This window comes from Epinephelus lanceolatus, chromosome 23, assembly GCF_041903045.1.
Source record: "Epinephelus lanceolatus isolate andai-2023 chromosome 23, ASM4190304v1, whole genome shotgun sequence".
Lineage (NCBI taxonomy): Eukaryota > Metazoa > Chordata > Actinopteri > Perciformes > Serranidae > Epinephelus > Epinephelus lanceolatus.
In genome coordinates this window covers 7,550,646-7,574,595 of record NC_135756.1, presented here as the reverse complement: position 1 = coordinate 7,574,595, position 23,950 = coordinate 7,550,646, and the positions used below count along the sequence as shown (strand labels likewise).

Sequence of the window (23,950 nt, the reverse complement as noted above, 5' to 3'; positions counted from 1 at the left end):
AAGTCTGCAAAATGAAAAATAATGTTAGTAAATTATCATAAATAATAATAAGCTACTAATGAGAATAATAGGACATAAGCATAATAACAAAAGAATAAGAATACCTCATTACACTGTGCCACAACCTGTCCTTTCTCACTTTATTCCAGTTTTAATTTGAAAGCTAGGACCGGAAGTTCACATTATACACCGTCTACCTTGATGGAGGAGTGGGTGGAGGCGGTGGAGGGTGAGTGAGAGACAGGCAGGCGCATCAATGACAGGCACAGCTCCGCTCGGTCTGGTTGATGTTTGTGGCTCCAGGCAGCGGACCGCCGGCTGTCTGTGATCCGACCCGAGGATGCGGGAGCAGGTGTGGGCCTCCTGGTTCCCCCGCTGCCTGGTACTCATCATCACCGCTCACACATCAGCTGTGTCCGCAGAGCTGCGGCCGTGCGATGAGGTGAGTGCGCTTTATCATTATCATCATTATTAGATGTCCTGACTTCAAACTACAAGTGTGAAGAAGCGTTTTAAGAGGCCAGATCAGATCAGGATTTTAACGTCTTTTTACGTCATTATTCTCATGTAGGAATTACTGATTATCACATGTCATAATGCCGTGATCCAGTCAAGACAATGGCCATGCATGCAAGAATAAACAGCCACATTTGCTCCACAATGCTTCTCCTAATGCACAGTAAAAATCACAACAGGTTATTTTCCAGCTGTACATTGACTCAACAGTATCTGGGTCTATGTGAGGACACACGGTCCTCTGCACGTCGCTGATCGGCTTATAATGCGCTTTATGTTGACCATAAAGACGCTCCATATACCGAGATGACGCTGTCTGCTGGCCTCCATCCCGCCTTTGGCAGCCTGCTGCCGGCCAGCCGGGGCCACCAGTGCCCGCTGAGGAGGAGGGAGAACTGGAGCAGAGCTATCAGGGGCTTTCTTTTGTTATCCAGTTTTATTATGGAGCCCAGAGGCGAAGTGAGGATGTTATAGGATGTAGGCTAATTATCTTTCTTAACACAGTGTGTTTTTTTTTTTTTGTTTAGGTGAAATTTAAATTAACATCCAAGATTTAATAAAACTATTCTGGGAAACCTTTTTTTTTCTCTTTTAAAGGAAACGTTAGATGAGAAAATTGATACCACTCTCCTGTTTGTCCCTTAAATTAGGGACTGTTCGTTATTTATAGCCTAATGGGGGAGGAGGTGCAAAAAGGGGACTATGACAAAGAATTATTATTTTTTTTTTAATTAATTAAAAAAAAAAATTTATTTAAGGGACTCATGTTTTTTCTTTTTGTTTTGGCTTAGGGGAGGGGCATACGAATTAAATGGTTGTATTTTGTATTTATTTGACCAACAAGAAATATTTTCTTCAAATATTGCAGAAATTACACCATTTATCACAACCAGAAAATGTAAAAACAGAATTTATCATTGTAAATTTCAAATATTTGATGGTCCTCCTTGGACACATCGTGTGCGACGAATGCTTCTGTCGGAAAAAAAAAACAAAAACATGAGTTTAAAATAGTGACATTTTATCAAGATCACTTTATTCTGTGTGTCTCATTTAAAATTTGGCCAAAAATAAACTGTTTGCAAGCATGCACGACAGGAGTGAAAAACAGGAACCATTCTCACTCCAAAGTCATCAAAATCCGGCATCAGAAACCAATGAAAAACGGCGTCTTTTAACATCAGCATGATACGGTGCTGGTTGCTGTTGTAGTTTTAACAGCACCTGGTGGTGTCAAGGGGAAACAGCGGGACAAGGATGGGAGTTAAGGCGGTGAAAGTCCGACTGGAGTGTTTGTGTCCTGTTAGATTATAAAGCCAGACCCTGTTCTTTTTTCCTAAACCTATCCAGGTGTGTTTGTTGTTGAAGGAAAAAAAACATCAATTTGCAATGTCGAACCAACGTACTGTGTTTATTTTGAAAGAGACTGTATGTAAACTATAGATTTCCTGTGAAATCAGAAGTGTATTTTGAAAGAAGACAATGCATGTAACAGGCAGAACTTGACATGGTGTTCCAGAACGTCAACAACCAACACACCTAGGGTACCTTGCACGTCATATGTGGATGTGGAAAGTCCATGACCAAACGTCAATATGTGACGAGGTCGAAGTGAGAGTGTGTTGCCCAATGACTTTAATGACCCATATCATCAAAATATATCAGAAGAAAACATTCCTGCATGACAAAAGATTAATGACATACTTTTTTCTCAGTAGCTGTAACTGAATACAATTAGATTTATTTTGTCATTTAATTACATAACTCATTACATGTAATTAGCCACTCCTTAACTGTGGTCGTCTGTAGGAAGATTCCCCACTGTATTTTAGTATTCCCATTTCAGAATAATATATTATTGAATCATAATTATTGGTGCGTCAATGTGTACGTTAACCTTAATGCTGCCGCCGGTAAAGATCGGGCTGATTGTAATTGTTTTATACACTATCTGCTGAGTAGCCTGTGGATTTCCCTCAGGGATCAATAGACTTTTATTTTCATCTGATATGACATCATGATTTGTTGGCTGGAGTAACTAAAGTTAGCAAATACATGTACAATACTTCTGAAATGCATCAGGGAGCTGCTAAACCATCTGGAGCAGTAAATATTATTTGAATGAGATTAGATGACATTTAACTTTAATGCACTGCACACAGTAAGTACCAGTACAACAGTAGCATCCAATCAGATAGTAAAAGTGTGTATGGAGAGATGTAAAGATAAACAAGTGTGCAGAATGAACAAGAGACCAGGGTAACTGTGATCTGTAGAATAAACAGAACAATATATGTGATGTTATGTGGGCCTGAAGTTTAAACCATAGGCAGTTATGTAATATTTAAGGTGTAAAATAAACGATATGTTCAGTTGAATGTGGTCAAAGTTTGCCAGCTGTCTTGTGATGGTCTAAATGCAGGTTCAGATACTTTTCCGTCTCGACAGGAACAGTTTTCAGGTGAATCTTTGTCGTTACACAAGAGATGCTTTTGGCATCAAACATTTAAATATCAGCTATCAGCAGACTGAAAAGATTAGAGTCCATCTTTCCTGTTGTCTGCACAAATCCGAAAACCTCCAGTCCTATAATCTCCTGACTCAGAGGATGGCTCGTCATGGCGTTGAATTTTATCCCCTGCCCCCCCCACCCTCTCTTCCTCCCATCAGTCTCCATGACAACCAGCGTGAGTCACCGGGGAGACCAGCGGAACACATTAGCCCGTGTCCTTTTTTTTATCAGTCTCACCTTTTCCCCCCTCTGTCAACACATTAGGACCGAACCGGCCCTCTTGTTTGTCCACCTACACAGAAAGGGACAGCAGGTGAATCTCAGTGCAGGTTGCCATGCTACATGCTTATGAAGTGGTCGCTCCCTCACATGGCAATCCACAGTTTGTTTGTGTGTGTGTTGGGGGAGGGGGGTGCAGCATGAATGGCCATTTTTGTTGTTGCATTGAGCAGATTAGCCATTTGACAGAGCTCAAGTTTATCTGTGTCGCACACACCTCGCATCTGCAAACCATCTCTGATTAATTCCCCCGTACACCCGTCTCAGGTCATTTCTGTGATTGTTTCAGTTTAATTAGCTGCTACTTAGATGTCAGAGCTCGGCTGCAGCCAGCTGCCTGCGTGCTCTGATGGTTTGTCTGCCTAGTTGAACAGCAGGTTCGGGGGAGGAGATGGAGATCTGCCAGAGCCAGGCTTTGGACTCAAAGGAAGCAGCATTAAAAGTACAAGCCAAGCTGTACTATGGGTTACTGCTGCCATAATTCTGCAAGATATGCATAAAATAGGAAACTGATTTAGAGGCTTTGACATTTATTTAATTAAAGGTAAAATCATAATGCACCATTGCATCATTTTTATAGCCGTAGAATACCTAAAGTCCTCATTTAAATGCCGCCATGGCCAAAAATATAATGTCAGCAGTAATAATTTCAGACATATGCTAGTTGTTTTCTCCTGTTTCCTTACGCTAAGCTAAGTTAAGCTAAGATAAGCCTTTGCCTGTGTCTGTATTTGTAGTGGTGAGGATGTGATATGATGATGTAAAGGAGAACATTTACTTGTGCAGGGTCTTGTCCTGGTTGGATAACAAGGCTAAACAGTCTACAGTCATGCTAGCAGCTCTGTGAGGCAGCTTTAATTAGGCACTGCAGTGCTTTGAGCTAAATGTTAGCATGCAAACATTTGCTAATTAGCACTAAAAAACAAAGTACAGCTGTGGCTAAAGTCCATGTCTAAATACTATTATGGCTAAAAATATAATATTAGATAGCAATAATCATTTCAGAAACATGTTAGCTGTTTGCCCCCGTTTCCAGTCTTTATGCTATGCTAAACTAAGCTAAGCTAAGCTACACTAAGCTAAGATAAAATAAGCTAAGCTTAACATGTCTGTGTCTGTATTCGTAGCAGTGAGGGTGTGATATGATGATGTAAAGAATAAAAAATGATTTATGCAGCATCATATCCTGGTTGGATAACAAGGCTAAACCGTCTAGTCATGCTAGCAGCTTCGTAAGGCCGTAATTAGGCACTGCAGTGCTTTGAGCTAAATGTTAGCATGTTGATGTTTCGCAGGAACATTGTTTAGCATCTTAGCATGCAAACATTTGCTAATTAGCACTAAAAACAAAGTACATCGGAGACGAAAGTCCACATCTAAATACCATTATGGGTAAAAATATAATATTAAATAGCAAAAATTATTTCGGACACATACAAGCTGTTGCCCCATTTCCCATTTTTACACTTAGATAAGCTAAGCTAAGCTAAGTTATGTTAACCTAAGATAGGCCTTTGTCTGTGTTTGTATTTATTGCAATGAGGGTGTGATGATAAATACAAAATGATTTATGCAGCACCATGTCCTGGTTGAATGACAAGTCTTAACCGTATAGAGTCATGCTAGCAGCTCTTTGAGGCCATAGTTAGGAACTGCAGCGCTTTGGGCTAAATGTTAGCTTGCTGATAATTGACAGGAACATTGTTTTGCGTCTTTGCATACGAACATTAATTAGCACTACACACAACGTACTGAGGCTTAAGTCCACATCTAAATACCACGATGGCTAAAAATATGATATCAAATAGCGATAATCATTAACGACACATGCTAGCTGTTTCCCCCGTTTTTAGTCTTTGCGCTAAGCTAAGCTAAGTTAACCAACTGCTGGCTGTAGCTTCATATTTACTGTACAGGTTGAGAGCAGTATCAATCTTCTCAAACAAAGTCTCACACTTTCCCAAAATTAGATAATAAAGTGCATATATAGAAACTTCCGCGCACACTATTTGCTGCTGGTTTATTTTTTATTTATTTAATACAATATTTTGGTCTAAATAATGTACCCAAGGAAGGTTGTTGAGACCAAAATGTTGTAATAAATAAATATGAAATGAGCAAATAATAAGCGACACAGTGTGCAGGAGTTTTTTTTTTTTACTTCTGTTTAGGATTTTTCTAAAAAATGAAGTGCTTTAACAGAAGTTATGAAAGCAAAGGATAGATAATGTATTACATAATAATATATAGAATATGATAGAAGAATAGAAACAGAACAAACATGTTCAGAGGCAGTTTGGTGAAGAAAAAAAATACCTTGAAACCAGAAAGATTATAACGTGTAATGTATCGGTTAAAAAAGATGATTAAAAAAAAAAACTAAAACTCAGCTCTTGTACTGAACACACTGTTAGCTGTCTATCTCTAGCTCCTGTTTATACAGAGTTTAAAGGCTCTTCATTATATTTTGCTTTGGGACAAAATGTTCTTCTGAATGAATGTTCAATCACTTCAGATGATGAGCATGAAGTCACAACCAGCAGGCCTTGAAAAGAAGCCACTGTATCGACGACCTGCTGGCCTGCTCTTAATGGACCATTAGTGGTCCAGCGGTTTGGTTGCCGTGGCAATCAGGGTCAGCCACCACTTTTACCCTGGCAACCAGCTTTTGTTTTCAAATTAAATCAGCTACATGCTCACAAAAAAAGTCATTTGAGTTCAGTCAGGGCTGTGTGTTACTGAAAAAAGTGTTTCTGAGACTGACTGGAGATGAAGACCTGTGAGCGGGTTTGAGCATGTGTCTGAGTGTGTGTATGAGTGTGTATTTGTAGTGGGGAGGATTTGCTTAACAGTACTGATAATGTAAAAAAAAAAAAAAGATTTATGCATATTCAGGTCCTGGTTTGATAACAGTCATGGTAGCAGCTCTGTGAGGCTATACACAGAGCTAAATGCTAACATGCTGAGCCACAGTTACACCCTCTTAGTTTAGCATGTTAGCATGCAAACATTTGCTAATGAGCACTGAACACGAAGTACAGCTAAGGTTGATGGGAATGTCATTAGGTCTGCAGGTATTTGGTCATACACCAAAATACTGTAAGTTAGAAACTTTGAACTGATGGCGTGAGAAAAAAAAAGTCATGATATCACCAAAATCAGTGAACTTATCCTCTGGGGACCATGAACGTATGAACATTAGGGGTGGGAATCATCAGAGGATGCACGATACGCTATCATCACGATACATAAGTCACAATGCAATAATATTGTGATTTTAAACAAGGTGCGATATGCTGAGTATTGCATTAAAATATATTGTGATTTATTACCTTTTTTCTACTGCAAATTATGTTGTCAAAGCAGAAGAAAAACTAGGCTGTCAGAAGTTTAATATGTATTTGTAATATTTATTATTGTTATAATAAAAGGCGTCCGTGTAACGATATGATTGCCGCACAAAAATATTGCAATACTATTGATTTTTCCCCCACCACTAATGAATGCCTGTATAAAATGTAATGATATATTTCAGTTTTGACCAAAATGGTTCACTGGGTGGTGTATTGATCTGTGTGTGTATCTGTATGTGTTCTGCAGACAGACTACTACTACCAGTACACAGAGTGTGACAGCACTGGGTCACGATGGAGGGTCGCCATCCCTCTCAATCCAGGCTCCTGCTCAGACCTTCCACCTCCGACCAGAGGAACAGACTGCTGTAAGTACTGAGTGTGTGTGTGAGTGGGCACAGCGTTGTGGAGCTGCAGTCCTGGTGGTTGGTGGGCCAGATAGGTGACTCCCAGCCGCACCTGCTGCATCCTGTTGATCAGAATGTCTGTTTCTGTTTCTGTGTGTGTTCATATCTTTGTGTGCGCAATCACATGTCAATGACCCTCTCCTCCCTCACCGTCTCACAGCTTTCTCCTGTCCAGCTGGGAAGTATTTAGAGATGGCCACGCAGCAGTGCACACCGTGTGCAGCCGGCTCCTACTCGCTGGGCAGTGGCCTCCGTTTTGACCAATGGGACGCGATCCCTGCAGGCTTCACCAGCCTGGCCAGCTTCTTGGACCCCGGGCTGAATGGAGAGGACATTCAGGCCTGTAACAGGTGACACAGACACTCACAAACGCCACTATTCCCACAAGTTACCATGGAGATGAGTATGCAGCCATTCTCCTTTTTTGCTGAGTGTGTTTTGTCCGTGCTGCAGCTCATCATGGACGCCGCAGGGTGTGTATCTGGAGTCAAACCGTGACGAGTGTACAGTGTCTTTGGTTTATGCTGTCCATCTGGAGAAACAAGGCTCCGTTTCCTTTACCTACCAGTACCCTGACAACAACATCTTCTTTGAGTTCTATGTAAGCACCTCTAATTTATTCTGATATATACATTCCCCAATATATCAGGCTAATATTAGCTTCTTCTGACGTTCCTCTTTATCTATATTTCAGGGTTTTTTATTACATATATGCCACAGGAATCAACCCAGACCTCACTGAACAGTCTGTAAAATTTGCAGTAATAAACTGCCCAGTCCAAGTTATTTAGTAAGAAGAGTTTGAGAATACATTGATCATCGAAATGTTATTTCAGAAGCTTTTCCCTCTGAAAAGAAAGAATAAATCCAAGAAATAGTCAGACATTTTGGGAAATATGCTGACACCACTCCTCATGTCTGTAAGCTAAATATGAAGCTACACCTCGCAGCCAGCTAGCTTAGCTTAGCATGAAGAAGCAGGAGGAAAACAGCTAGCCTGTCTCTGTCCAAAGGTAACAAAATCTACCCACTAGCATCTCCAAAGCTCGGTAAAATTTACATCACATCTTGTTTAATTTGTACAAAAACTGCTTTTGTACAAGAACAAAAAGTTGCATCTGGAAACCTCAAGGTGACGACAAGCTAGCTGTCTCCCCATCTTTTGTGCTACGCTAAGCTAACAGGCTGCTCGCTGCATCTTCATATTAAGCAGACAAATATGACAGTGGTATTGAGCTTCTCATCGAACTCCTTAAGAAAGCAATTAAGCATATTTCCCAAAATACCAAACTATTTTTAGATGAGGATATTTTGAGCTACAAGTATATTAAAAGGAATACTTCACTCCGAAAATGACCATTTGTATATCAGTTTCGCTCCCTGTGTTACGTTGAATTTAAAAAGAAAACTTCCTGCATGCCTGCACAGTGAACAAAGAAGCCAAAAACATGAAAAAATTCTTGGTGAATTTAAGTCATAGGGGTCCACGTTTACAACAGCAAAACTATATCAAAACATCAGTTTACGAACTCTCAGACAACTCATGCCTTATAATCCAAGTCTCATTTATCCAGTCGTATGCTCAGCACTTCCCAAACAGACAGACCCTTTTGACGGGGAACTGAAATAAAAGTGAAACTTAGGCTGCTTTCAGACCTAGAGTTGACTTGCTTTGGTCCGAATCAGGGATTAATTTTGTCACAAAGTTGCATAATTGCCTAGAGTTGGTTCGTGTTCTCACGGCAGCATTTACAAGAGGACCAGATCAAATGCCTTGTGTGAGAAAGCTGCTCTTGATTGGTCAGAATTTCCCTGTGGGAAAAATCCAGGAAGTAAAGCAAACGTTGGAGAAGAGTACACTTGCAAGATAAATGTGACACTTTCTAACGTCACAATGGAGGGACAACTACGCAGGTTGATTTTAGCGCTGCTCATCGTGGACTATATTGCTGTCATTGTTCATTTTAGTCAAAGCATACAGTTTGAAAACGAGGCGCGGCTCCAACTAGAAAACAATGTTTTGATGCATTGGATGTGCTGAATGTGCATATTAAGGCAGTACAGGAGGAGGTGCACATTAATAATCCTCCAGGACTGTAACATGCTCATGTTTAACCCAAACAATGTGTCATGTGACTGCAGTTGCTTCACATCCAGGTCGAAACACGTTCTCACCACAAATGAACCGCACCAGAGTTCGTTTGTAACCAGACCAAGACCACTTCTTCAAGAAGGTCTCAGGTCTCACAAATTCAACAAAACCCACGGCGAGTAACTGATATACAAATGGTCATTTCAGGGTGGAGGCTTGTGTCCAAAACTCCTTCCCCTCAAATTCATATAAAACCTAAGTTCACAGTAACAGTAATGTAATTAAGGGAGGGGCAGCAGCTGTTGTTTGGAAAACTGGTTTTTTTTTTGTGGCTAATAGCTACCATGTCGACATGTGTTCAGGTCCAGAACGAGCAGTGTCAGGAAATGGCCCAGACTGATGACCAGAAGTGGATTAAAGTCACCAATAATGGAGAATGGGACACACACACAGTAAGTATCTGACTCTGCTTGTGTTATTAGGGACAGTATTATGGTTTGTGTGTTCACTATGTGCATGTTCTTTGTTGTTGTTGTTTGTAGGTGAGTCTGAAGTCCGGTACCAACATCTTGTATTGGAGAACCACAGGCATCCTGGTGGGAGGGAAGATGGTCAAACCTGTGCTGCTCAAGAACATCCAAATAGAAGGTAAAGAAAACACATAAAACATTTATGACGGATGTAACAAGTGGGGATGAATTCTTAAGATTACTTCTCAGATATGAATCATAAATATATATATATATGTCCAGGTGTAGCCTACACATCGGAGTGTTTCCCGTGCCGGCCCGGCTGGTTCAGCTCGGCCCCAGGCTCCTCCTCCTGTCAGCCATGTCCCAGCAACACCTTCTCCATAAAGGGAGCTTCCTCCTGCACACCGTGCCCTGAGCACCACTACTCACGTATGTACACATGTAACAATGGAATCCAGCTCACACTCAGACTAGTTGTCTGTTGTTGGCTTAATCATATCCAGTGAAAAGTGGTAAAGAAAAAGGGGGTAAAGGACTAATGTGGGAATCAAATCGATGCTGTACCTAAGGCATAGGCTCTGCAGCGACGTAGTACCCTACGCTGTAGCCCGATGTGCACCTCCCCAGAAATGTAACTACAAGTCACAGTGATGCAGACCTCCTGTCGATTTCTGTAAGCTGAAACCATTTCATTGTGAAGACAATAAAGCCTCCACAGAAATAGCATTTTAAGTCTTGTGTGTGTGATTTATCCTGGCTTCATATGAGCAGAGGAAATCTCTGCTCGTCGCTAGGCGAATTTTGCTATAGGCTTGTGCTAATAACGTTAGCATGTTATATTTGTTTAGAAAACGTGTTTAGTATAAGACAGTTGTTTTGTCAGTGAACCTTGTGAGTTGTAATGGAGCCAAATTTTGTCACAGTGTCTTTGTTAAATGTTGCTGTTGTCCCTGGCTTCATATGAGTAGAGGAAAAAGTCAGCTAGCCACTAGGCTAATTTATGCAATGTAAAATGCCATAGGCTTGTGCTAATAATGTTAGCATGTTGTATTTGTGGGGAAAATGTGTCCAGATAAAGACAAGTGTTCCTATTCTTAGATTAACTTTGCTGTATAATATTTTGTGTTAACCTTAAGACTTCACATTTTCCTCTGTAAAGTAACATACGAGTAAATGTGATTTACCATCATCACACTCTGGTTGTACATATTTTCTCTGCATGATCATCATTGTTTCGTCCTTCTGTGGTTTTGACTCCTCTCCTAGACGAGGGCTGGGCAGAGTGTAAGGTGAGGCCGCCGTGTTCAGAGAAGGATTACTTCCAGATCCACACCGCCTGTGACAGCGAGGGGAAGGTCAGCGGCATCCACACGTTTCACATTTCACACACACGCACATCCTCACCTTTTCACTACACAAGGACAGACACAGAAACACACCCTCTTTCTCATGGGGTTTAAATTAAAGGTACATACACTAAACGATTAAGCAGAAAGTTTTAAGGTCATGTTAGAGAAGTTGTCAAAGATTTGTTGAAAATTTAGTTGCTTTCAGTTTGAATTTCTATGATAAAGCACCCAAACAAACCAAAATAATCCAACTAAACACTTTTGACAACACATTAATGAGAAAAACTCCCATGATTGGTTTTATATTTGAAATATGATCAGCATTAGAAGTCTGTTTGTCTTTATGTTAACACTTAATATAAGAAGAATAATAATGAATCATGCTGTCTGAATGTATTCATCTGTAAATTAAAAGCACTGCTCATTCATACAGGATGATAATGCTGCCTGCTTTTACTGCATTACATTTAAATTGATTAAAAACGGCGAAGAGGTTTTATCGGCTCACTCAGGTCGTTGTGTCAGACACTAGAGAAGTCACACAATGTGATGAGCGGAACGGAAATAATGAAAAGCTTTGCATGTCATCTGATCCAAAGTCAACTTCCTTGGCACTTGTCCACAACCTTGGCCTGTTTTGATTCACATCTCTGAAAGTGCTGAGTAAGAGCAGAAAAGAAACACATCACTCTTTAGCTGATGGCATTGTTTGTTCTTTAGGTGTCTCAGTCTGTATTACTGCAGGTACATTTATATTTGTTTTTAATTTGAGCAGAGTAAAGCCCCTGACCTCTGTGGCTTTGTCGATTACAGACGCAGGTGTTGTATCGTTGGGTGGAGCCAAAAATCTGTGTAGAGAACATCACGGGAGCCATAGAGCTGCCTGCAACAGGGCAGAGAGAGCCTTGCCCTCCTTGCAACCCCGGCTACTACAACAGCAACGACTCCACCTGTCTGCCCTGCCCACCTGGAACCCACTCAGATGGCACCTACGGTAAACCTGCACACACCTGGCATGTACAGTATTGTTACCAGAGTCCCGGTGCTGTATTGATATAATTTGGAGCTTTTTAATCTGTACTTATTTAAGGAAAGTCAAATAAACATCCAAACAGAGGTGGCCCAGCTGGATTATCCACTCTTGAAAGGATGGTTCATGTGCAGACATAACATTTTACTCAGGAGGACACGAACATTGTTGTCTCTAAATTAAGCTTTTGTGTTTTTGTGTGTGCCTGTGTTTGTGTGTACCAGTGTGCACAGAGTGCCCTGCAGGTACAGAGCCGGTGTTAGGTTACGAGTATAAGTGGTGGAACGTGCTGCCCTCCAACATGAAGACTTCCTGTTTCAATGTTGGCAACTCCAAATGTGACGACATGAATGGTGAGCACAATCACACCTGAGCTGTCACTGAGGCATGAAGGAAATGTTCACACCTCACGAAATAGTTCACATTTGAGTTGGAATGAAATATGTGAAATATGATCGCCCTTATAAAGAAGGAACTGTTTCCACAGTGTGTGTGTTGGCATTGCATTGGAAGACAGATACAACCATACAGTGCGTACACCCACAGAAACACATTAAAACATCCTTATACATCCAAACATACTGTATATCTACAGAAACATTCCCTGTAATCAGCAGGACAAAACCACCATGACATTTCTTTGTTGGTTAGATGAGGTCTCAGCAACGCTGCAGGTAGGAGCTGCTTCTAACTAACTAACTGCTCTAACTAACTGCTCTAACTAGATGCTCTAACTAGATGCCCTAACTAACTAACTGCTCTAACTAGATGCTCTAACTAACTAACCGCTCTAACTAGATGCTCTAACTAACTGCTCTAACTAACTAACCGCTCTAACTAGATGCTCTAACTAACTAACTGCTCTAACTAGATGCTCTAACTAACTGCTCTAACTAGATGCTCTAACTAACTAACCGCTCTAACTAGATGCTCTAACTAGATGCTCTAACTAACTAACTAATCGCTCTAACTAGATGCTCTAACTAACTAACTGCTCTAACTAGATGCTCTAACTAACTAACTAACCGCTCTAACTAGATGCTCAAACTAACTAACTGCTCTAACTAGATGCTCTAACTAAGTAACTGCTCTAACTAGATGCTCTCATGAACTAACTATTCTAACTAGATGCTCTAACTAACTAACTGATCTAACTAGATGCTCTAATTAACTAACTGCTCTAACTAGATGCTTTTTCTAACCGCTCTAACTAGATGCTCTAACTAACTGCTCTAACTAGATGCTCTAACTAACTAACCGCTCTAACTAGATGCTCTAACTAACTAACTAACTAACTGCTCTAACTAGATGCTCTAATGAACTAACTGCTCTAGCTAGATGCTCTAACTAACTAACTAACTGCTCTAACTAGATGTTCTAACGAACTAACTGCTCTAACTAGATGCTCTAACTAACCGCTCTAACTGGATGCTCTAATTAACTAACTGCTCTAACTAGATGCTCTAACTAACTAACTAACTAACCAGCTGAACAATTGATCATGAAATATTTACCTTTTAATTTCTAGCTAAATAACATCTAACCACCCATTCACTGACTTACTACCAAAGTAAGTAAGTAAGTAAAAATATATCATAAACGTATCACCTAACTCACTAACTAGCTGAACCCACTAATTGATTACAAAATAATTACTTTCTAATTTGGTTAATGAATCTAACCACCTATTAACTAACAATCTACTACTTAAGTAAGCAAAAATGTAAGTACTAACTAACGAACTAATTAACCGAACTCAGCAATTGATAATAAAATAATACTTTTACTATTTCTAGCTAAATAACTAAACTAACTAACAACCTACTTAAGTAATTAAGCAAAAATTTAACTACCAGCTATCTACTATCAATCAATCTGACTAACGAACTAACTAGCTAAACTTAGTTATAGATTAAGAAATAATTACTTTCTAATTTCTAACAAAATATAACCACCTATTAACCAACAACCTACTACTTGTATAAGTAAGCAAAAATGTAATTAGCTAACAAACTAAACTAAGCAGTTTGATTACCAAATAATGGCTACTTCCTACGTAAGTAGGTAAATAAATGACATCTAACCATCTGTTAACAATTAACCATCTAACTAACTAAATAGATAAATAGTGACTATTAACGTAATACCTTTTAATTACCAACCAACTTTACCAACTTAACCAACTGTTATTGTTTAACTAACCAGCTAACTAACTAACTGACCAAATACCCACCTGACCTTTAAAGTTCATTCTTAACCTTTGTAACATTTTAAAACAGCAGTCTTGTCACAAGGTCTATCTATCTATCTATCTATCTATGTCTGTCTGTCTGTCTGTCTGTCTATTGTCTAACTGTTTAACTAACCAGCTGACTAACTAGCTTTTCATCAAATCACATGATTCTCATCAGCAAATGGTCATTCTCCATTTGTCAAGGACAATTTCAAAGCCCATTTTGTCTGAGCAATTTAAGAACATCTAAAACCTTTTCTGTTGATGAAGATCATGTGATATGTTCAAAAGCTCCAGAGCAAACTACTAAATTGACTTTGTGGTGAGTTTTGTCTCTCAACCTGTATAAACAGATTTCTGTCCGTATAGAATCACCACTCTTACATCCAAGCCAGTTTAGGATAATGCAGTAAAATGACATCATATGTGTGCACTGATCTGTGATACAAAATCAGTGAGGTAGACTGTGTCTGTGTATCATGTGTGTTGTTCTGCAGGATGGGAGGTTGCAGGGGACCACATACGCAGCGGAGCAGGAAGTTCAGATAATGACTACCTCATCCTCAGCCTGCATGTGCCTGGCTTCAAGTAAGTGTGTGTGCTGTCTTTTTGGGGAGACCCAGTAAGATTTGATTTATCTATCTAAGTTTAGACTTCACAGAAAGAGAAAATCAAGGGAGCTGTCTTAGCAGAGAACAAAAGGTTATCACTGATGTAGCTGCTGGCTTAAATCCACTTTAACAATATCATATCTCTATGTTTTCATCATCTAAATCTCTGCCTGTGTTTGTGTTTTCGGTGGCAGGGTCCCTGCCTCACTTTCAGGGATGACTGGCAACGAGTTTGGCTGGATGACCTTTGTGTTTGAGACCATCTGCTCTGGTGACTGTGAGCTCTACTTCATGATGGTGTGTGCTTTGATTGTGTGTTTGAAGCAGACAGGCAGTAATTAGGTGACTAATTTTACCAGCAAGCCAGAGTAGCCTCGCTAGTGTCACTGTGATCCAGTTTATAACAGTGTCCTGCATTTTGTTGGTTAGTAATGCAACTGTTTACTGTGGCGCCCCCTGCAGGATGTGAACAGGAAGACCACCACAGTGGTGGAGTCCTGGGAAGGCAGTAAGGATAAACAGTCATACTCGCACAGCATGACCAGGAACGCCTCTGTCACGTATACGTGGGCCTTCCAGAGGACTAACCATGCTCTGGACGTATGTAAACTCACACATAAAGCGTGCAGGAAGTGCAAAATGTGGCACTTTAATTAACCAACAACATATTTATACCTCAACATATGTTTCTACCTGTCCTGTGTGTAGGTGCGTCGGTATGTCGGTGACATGGTGAAGCTGTACTCCATCAGTGTGACGAACGTCCTGGACGGGGTGGCGTCAGCATGTCGGGCCTGCGCTCTGGTGCCCCAGAACTCCCAGCGGGCCAGCTCTTCCTGTGTCCCCTGCCCGGCTGGTTTTTACATCGACAGAGACACCAACCAGTGCCAGGAGTGTCCGCCCAATACTCACCTGGCAGGGCGCCACACCTACGGCCAGGACGCGTGTGTCGCCTGTGGACCTGGAAGTACCAGCAACAAGGTAGAGAGACCTCCTCTCAGCTTTTTTATACTGATGCTGATGTGATACCTGCATTTTGGTGCGTATACCGTAACGACACATTGTTGTTGTTTTTTTTTTTATCAACACTTAGAAATATACATTTTTTTTTTTTTTACTTTTTTGTTAAATGTTGTCCAAACACAAGCCGCTTCACAAGAACCAAAAGCAAAACGACTAAAATGAGGCCAATTTTGATATATCCTCCTGAGACCCAGACTTTTGTTTGGTATGCATTTTTAATTTCTCCTAACTATTTGGCCTCAGTAGGACCTGGTAAGTTGTCAAGGATAATTAAGTCCCAACATCCTTAAACGAGACAACAATAAATTCCCGTTGTCTGCAAACGAGTACTTTCTAACCAGCAGGTTCGAGTCCGGCCTGCAACCCTTTGCTGCGTGTCAGCCCCCACTCTCTCTCTGTCTCCCCATTTCACACACTGTCCTATCCATTAAAGGCAAAAGCCCACAAAAATAATCTTTAAAAAAGAAAAATAAAATAAAATTGTTGCCATATCAAACTACAAACATTATTAATCATGAACAAACAAGTTTCAACCATAAAATGTGATCAGGTTTTGGGCCGCGTCCATGTTTGTGTCGGGATTGGCTGTAGACTGACTTTGCAGAGATGGCTGCCATCTTTTTACACAGATAAGTGTACTGTGCTCTTACTACCACTAGATGGCACAAAAAGTGTCCACAAACAAGGACAACAGGTCTGAGTTAAGAAGAATGAAGTATAAGGTCAAGTAAACTCAACATGTGACGTCCTCATATGAGGACGCAGGGTCTCAGGAGGATATGACAGGAACTGTGTGATCAAAGCGTAAGAAAACAGCATTCTGCATCTGAATCTGTGCTACAGACACGTTTGGGTCAAAACCAAAATGAACTGACATATGATACTTGATGCTGTCCCCGTGCTCTTACCTCACCCACAGCCCTTTCATAGTTAACTCAGTAACTAGAAAGTTAATAGGTAAGACAGGAGAGAGAAACCTGCCCTACAATACCAGCATTTGTTTGATTTTCTTGTATATCAGCATTTCTATAGAAACCACTTGGAGCTCTCTTCATGATTCTGAAAATAAAACACAAAAAGTTTTACATGAAAACTTGACAAATGTCCATTTTGCTCAGGGTAGGAGAATGTTGAGGTTAAAATGTGATGAGATAATGTTTATAAAGATCCTGTTTTAAGTGCTCAGCTACAGTAGGCTTGATTTACAGCTAACAAAGACAACATGGAAGATTATTTCAGTGACAAAAAACACGTTAACTTACAAAAACTTTACTGTGAATTACAGCAATAAAAGGGTTACTACTTTTTATAAAGCAGTAAGAACAGGTTTTTACCCCAGCTGACTCCGGACGTCGATATGACATCAGAAAGACTTTGGACTCTTACAGTATGTCGACAGATGTTAAATTTTAGTCGGAATGAAAATCGCGTTGACGATATTTTAAATGTTTAACGATGTTATAATTTCAGGTTGTGTGGACGTTATGATGTTTTGCAGACATTGTCTTTTGTTCTCCATACCTCATGACTAAATGATGGTTTTCTAGGTCAAGATGATGTCGGCATGAGATGGTCGGAAGACACAACACAACTTAAAACTAACAAAATATCAACGTCACCTTTCGACAGTCAAATTGATGTTGGCATTTGACATTGTGATTTCCAGCCAGAGGTTCAGTGTTTCTTTGTTTCCTTTTCTTTCAGGAACACTCTCGTTGCTATAGCGACTGCTCCTTCTCCCACACGGAGAACAACCGCACGCTGACCTTTGACCTCAGCCCCCTGAGTGACGTGGCCTCGCTGACCATTGGGCCGAGTTTCACCTCGAAAGGCGCAAAGTACCTTCACCTGTTCAACATCAGCCTGTGTGGCCACGAGGTAACTCACATGTAGTTGGTATCAGATCTGTCAGACTCCTCTTATTCATTACAGAAAATATCTTTTACATCTTATCCTGTTTTATTTTCACCTTCCTTTAACTGGATGTTTTATAATTTCAGTTGTGTGTGGAGTTAATGGTTGAATAAGAGCCAAGATGTATTCTGCTGTTTCACTCATGGTTAGCTGTCTTGTATGCGGTGTTGGGGAGTAACTAGTTATGTGTAACAGAGTTGTCATTAAAGACAAAATTAATTTAAATGTAATCTGTTACAGTTACTATTCTAATCATTAGGAAATACAATGGGGATATATCTGAATATATTTTGGGGGGTAAAAAGCTCATATATAGAATAAAACATTCAATTTTTTTTTTTTTTTGTTGAGGAACTTCTGATAAAAGTTTGACAGGAATCAGTGCTGAGTACTTTTGTGTGGTTTAAATTTATGTTTTCAGTACTTTTCAGCTTCAAAACATTTGTAAAAAAAAAAAAAGTAATGAAATATAATCAAATGTAATTAAGTTAATTATTTTGATTAAGCACCAAAAATAGTTGAATTACATATTGTGTTTTTAACAGGGTAACTGGTAATCTGTAACCCATTACATTTCTTATTTAATCAAATACTTATTCATTTCTTGCACTGCACAGTAATTTTTATTATTCAGATACTTTTATTGATTTTAACTGCACTGCAACATTTTAAATAATCTTTATTTTTGCACCTCTTGTTTGCACTTTTTCTCTTTTAATGGCGATTTTTCAAAATGGTAAATAATTTACATTTTTTAATTTATTCTGTTATTGTAAATCTGTATCCTTTATTATTCTTTAATATTTTATTGCTCTGTAAAGTACTTTGAATTGTCCTGTAATATGAAATGTGCTGTAGCCAAAGCTGCCCTGCCTAAAGTAACCTTCCTAACGCTGCTTGCAAGAGCATAATGCAAATATCTGAACGCCTGTAATATACAAGTAATGAGAAGTGATTTTTAATGTTGGATTTTTATTTTAATGAATTGTAAGTTTAAAGCCTGCTGTGTCTAGATTAATTTATGTTTTTTTTAAGGATTCAAGGATTTATTATTGTTACTATTCAACATGGGATTGCACAACGAAATTTAATTGTCGCCCCCTCCGTGTACATGGAAAACATCAGGTTTTCCAAATATTTAAATTATGATAAAATACAGACAAGTAGCGCTAAAGGAAGAAATCAGAAGGAAAACGTAACTCGTGTTCCCAACATTAAATATTCCAGCTACAACACAAACTGACATTTTCCATATCTTGTTTTGAAGATTTACTGACAATGTGTAAAGAAACAACAGGCGTAACCATAGAAACTGCCTGATCATAGTGATGCTATCCGGACGTCCTTGTCTGTTACAGGGGAAGAGAGCCGCCACCTGCACAGACAACGTCACTGACGTGTCCAGCAAGGACGAGCAGAGCGACCCGGCTCAGTTTGTCAACTCACTGGACAGCTTCATCTGCCAGTCAACCATCATCCCAGCAGATGGGCAGGGCTTCAGGATGTCCATTTCCTCCCAGTCCATCAGTCTCGCAGATGCTTTCATCGGTACGTCACTTGGTAAATCCCAGTATGTGGTCATCAGCTGGGCAAGTTGTCTCTGACATGTTTATTTGTTTCCAGGAGCAACAGTGGACTCTGTGTTGGATGGCGTGAACGCTAAACCGGATCTTTTTCCTGAGAACTCAAAGCACGTTCCAGACATCAACTTCTTCTACAGGTACAGTGTGAAACATGGAGGCAGGGTGAGCGTTTGTTTTTAGTGGGTTTAACTGTGTTGTGTTTTCTCTCAGGTCAGCGCAGGTCACAGCTTCATGTGATCAGGGCCGCAGCTCAGTCATCACTGTGCGCTGTAACCCCGAGAAGTCTGAGCGAGGAGAGCTCTCTGTACCCAGGTAAGTGACGATGTGTTTAGATCTCTCCACCAACAATGTGGTTTTTATATGTTTGACAACATGCTGTGTAAGAATTTAGTTATTCTCTGTGTGTGTGTTTGTGCAGCTCCTGTCCTGCAGGAACATGCGATGGATGTACGTTTCACTTCCTGTGGGAGAGCTCCAGCGCCTGTCCACGCTGCACTGAGGATGACTACCACCGGATAGAGGGAGCGTGCAAAGGAGGCATCCAGGTACATGTGTGTCTGCTCTGTCATTTAATTTATGAAGCCAAACCTCAACTTGCACAAGCAACAAATGTGGAAACTCTCCGACTGTCACCCTCCACTCTCCTCAGGAAACTCTGTACGTGTGGAACGAGCCAAGGCTGTGCACCAAAGGTGTGTCGCTGCCTCCCAGGAGCTCGTCTCCGTGTGAGGCCATCGCTCTGTGGCTGAAGGTCGGGGTTGGTGGCGGAGCCTTCGTGGCCGTGCTGCTCATCTCTCTCACCTGCTATTTCTGGAAGAAAAATAAGAGGTTAGAGGCGCCTCCCAATCAGACACTACCGCCAATCTCAGTCGAGGCCAACATACTCATTAAGATCACCTTGAGTTGTTATTTAAAGGCAGAGATGTCAGCAGCTGTTTGTCAGCGAGAGTAAAGGTTAAGAGTCTCTTAAGAGGTACACATGTTTTATTTACAGTTTCAGAAACATAGTCAGAGTTACAGTCTTAGAACGGTTACTAAAAAGGTTCTTCCTGAAGGTCTGAGGTTCGACCAATGACCATTCGCCTCTGAGGAACCCTTTTAAAGAAAGGGTCTTTAAGGGTTTCTCTGTAAGACTTTTTTTTGGAAGGACAAATTCTTTAAGGATTGTTAAAAGCATGGATGTAAAATGATCCTCACCCTCAAATATTCAAATGTTTGCCCATAAAATGTAGAAGGAATTCCCTCAATCAATTAATTTTGCTTGTGTTCTGCCAAAGTTCATATCTTTACCATCACTTAACGCCACACGACACCACATGGTCTGCTGACATTATGGCATCTTGTATTTGGTTCTAATTTGGACCCAAATTTCAGATTTACCTAAATTATAATTAAGAAGAACAGCTTGATTTTTTGGGATGAAACCACTCTCACAAAACATCAGCCAACAGCTTCTCCAGTTAACAAGTAAAAAGTTTCAGTGTTCGCCTGTAACCGCCTCCACACTGGATGTTGTCTGTACCTAATAACACAGTGTCTCACGATGACGTTGTCCCTGTGGTCTGTGGTCAGGCTGGAGTACAAGTACTCTCGTCTGGTGATGTCTGCCAACAAGGAGTGCGAGCTGCCAGCTGCAGACAGCTGTGCTCTGGCTGAAGGGGAGGAGCCTGAAGATGACGTGGTCTACACCCAGAAACCCTCCCTACTGAAGAAACTGCGGGCTATCGCTAACAAGGTGTGCACTTGACTTTATTCAAACTGTATTCAGGCACGTTGACCGAGCATGTGCTGCACGCTTCTGTCCAATCATCACCCATATTCAGTGTCTACACATTTTAACAGACAAATCAGTTGTAATCGTATTCGCGTGGCCAGCACACTGTAAAAAATACCTCTTATAACAAGTCATTCAGTCGCATAGTGTCAAGTCTTCTGTTTTCTAGTGATACTGAAACCAGAAAGACACAGATAGTTTTGCCAGTAGAATCAAAAGATCACAATTAATAGTACAAACTCTTGAAAATCTGAAATTAGTTTTTTTAAAATGTCAACAATTTCTTTGTGTTATTTTGTAGCAGTGGTTTTCAGTGCCCAGTGCACACCTGTATTTATATCTGTGCACAATAGCCTCTATAACATGTGTTATCATTCTTATCATGACATAAATGTTTTTTTATTTACTAATATCAAATGACAATTGACAACCAACCATTGCTCATGAATTATTTATTACCAAAATGATTCAAGAATCCATTTCAATCTTTTTAAAATGACATCAAAGCACCAATAACACATCCATTTAAATGGGAATTAATGTGAAATAATGTGATGTGTCACACATTTATAATTCCCTCCTGCGAACAGCGACAAATGGGTTCCCCCGTGAAGGTTTTTTAGATTAAATTAAATTGAACTAAATGACATTTTTTAAGGTAGAGTTTGCCTCTTTATTATGACAACATACTGATACAGTCAATTAAAAATGCATTCATAACTTTTTGTATAGGTGCAGTTGAATATTGCAATAATAATAATAATAATGTGAAGTTCCGCAGCCCACCAGGATTTGCATCACGGCACACCATTTGAGAACCACTGGTTTAGAGGAGTGGCTTGAGTCAGAGGATCACCGAAGTTTTTAGGATTTATCCTGAGTCAAGACATTTCATCCAAAACATTGCAAATATGAACCTCATGGTGGCGCCACAGGAAAATTTAAAAGATGACCAAAATCATTAGGATTCATCCTCTAGGCACCGTCAATATGTATGAGATTTCATGGTAACCCATCCAATAGTTTCTAAGGTATTTCAGTCCAGACTGACAGACTGACGTTGCCGTCCCTAGAGCCATGCAGCTAGCATGGCTAATACGTAGGCCAGTTTGGTGGAAAACCACCCAATCAGATGACACTACTCCAGAGGTACATCTGTCAAACATATGTTTTGAAGTGTGGTAACAGATTCACCACATAACATTAATTTCTGTATCTTTCAGCACGAGGGTGGAGACGGCTGCGAGTCTGTGCAGCTGAACTCCTCCAAGTCTGATCGATGGGCTCTGGGATAAACAGACATCAGCAGAGAGAATCATGGAGGAACACTCAGTCAGTGACAGCGCCCATCACCGCCGTCCTCCTTATGTGCCCTTTGTCCCGCCCTTCATTGTGAGCGGGGGGGGCGCCAATACAGACCTCAGTTTTCACTGGAAAATGTTTGCCACTCGGATGCTGGCACTAACTGTACAGAGGCTTTTACTCTTAGATTACACAGGAAACACACGCCTGCTTTAACGCCATGGATGTTCAAGGGCGACAACTGAGAGATGCTTTTAATGTTTTTTGTATGTTTTGTATCTTTATTTGGTATTTTCTGTTCTGAGTCATGTATTTATATCAATGTAATAATGACAAACCTTTATTAAAGTCCTGTTTGACTTTGGGATTTGTATGTGGATGTTTCAAGTTCATACACAGAACGACTCATGTGTGACAGGTATAAGGAATGTTAAGCTGACGTCAGGGCATGTTATATGTTTTGAACAGGGGTGCCATCTTAAAAGGGTGCACTGCGTTACCTGTGCCTGCTGCGGTGGTCATGCCATGGTATTTGGACACACTAATCCTAATAAACATCATCGATCCATATAACTTGATAACCCAAAACTGGATTTCATGCACAGTGCATCACTTCCACTCACAAACCTGGACATTTTAAACTATCTTGTTTTTGGGCTGAGTGCATTAATGTCAATAATAGAGATGATGGAGCGTGTGCCTCAAAGATGGCGCCCCGTCCCACACAGCATGACATACCTTCACATCCTCTATTGGCCTTTTTATTAAAACCAAATTAATTAGTATGAATTCATAGAGCTTTCGTGTCGTTGAAGTAATTTTTCATGCAAAAAATTAATGGTTCCAACTTTTGAAATGTATAGATTTGCTGCTTTTCTTGTAATTATTGTATAATCTTAATGTATTTTTAATAACATTAAGGTTTGGTCTGTTGGTTAGACAAACAAATATTATGAAAGTGTCATTTTTAGCTCTGGGTAAATGTGACAGCACTTACCAATATTTTTTTTTTTTTTTACAAATCAAAGAAAAATAATAAGAAAATAAGAAAATAATCAGCATTATTAACCTAAAATAGAAAAAAACAATAACTATAGTCCCATCTGCATTTACTTTTGATACTCAAGTACATTTTCCTGATAATACACACTTTAACTTGAGTTGTTAATTGTTGTTAATGCAACCTCGTCTTCCATTATGGAGGTCTGTGGGAATTGTATTGTGGTGGAGGAAGTATTCAGAACTTTTAATTTAATAAAAGTACAGATAACACACAGTAAAATGCTTTATTACAGGGAAAAGTCCTGGTTGTAAATGTTAGGTAAGTAAAAGCTTCATTATCATTATCTCATTATTTCTAACACATTAATGTAAAAGCAGGATTTTACTGTTGGTTTATGGTGAACCTCAATTTGATTAATTATTTTTATTAACTGCTGATTATTTTCTCCATTAATTGTTCCGTTTGGTTTGTAAAGTGAAAATGAAAATAGTGAGAG

The 23,950-nt window shown here is 40.0% G+C and overlaps 1 protein-coding gene across 1 annotated transcript; it reads left to right on the top strand.

Annotated features, from left to right (window-relative positions):
* Positions 1–209: 209 nt before the first annotated feature.
* On the top strand, positions 210–22,818 carry LOC117248910 (endosome/lysosome-associated apoptosis and autophagy regulator family member 2-like). The gene is made up of 22 exons (XM_033614133.2): positions 210–442; positions 6,908–7,028; positions 7,228–7,417; positions 7,521–7,668; positions 9,522–9,611; positions 9,702–9,807; positions 9,912–10,061; positions 10,899–10,987; positions 11,795–11,975; positions 12,236–12,364; positions 14,742–14,832; positions 15,050–15,152; positions 15,318–15,455; positions 15,564–15,836; positions 17,583–17,756; positions 19,151–19,340; positions 19,416–19,512; positions 19,586–19,687; positions 19,794–19,920; positions 20,025–20,203; positions 20,948–21,110; positions 22,373–22,818. Exons 1-22 carry the CDS (start codon positions 341–343, stop codon positions 22,442–22,444), a joined length of 3,015 nt encoding a protein of 1,004 aa, XP_033470024.2. The 5' UTR covers positions 210–340; the 3' UTR covers positions 22,445–22,818.
* The last annotated feature ends 1,132 nt before the right edge of the window (positions 22,819–23,950 follow it).

Coding starts and splice junctions, on each gene's coding strand:
- LOC117248910 (XM_033614133.2), top strand. CDS start 341: ATGCGGGAGCAGGTGTGGGCCTCCTGGTTCCCCCGCTGCCTGGTACTC. Junction 19,688..19,793: donor GGAGAGCTCTCTGTACCCAG/GTAAGTGACGAT, acceptor GTGTTTGTGCAG/CTCCTGTCCTGCAGGAACAT. Junction 21,111..22,372: donor TGCGGGCTATCGCTAACAAG/GTGTGCACTTGA, acceptor TGTATCTTTCAG/CACGAGGGTGGAGACGGCTG.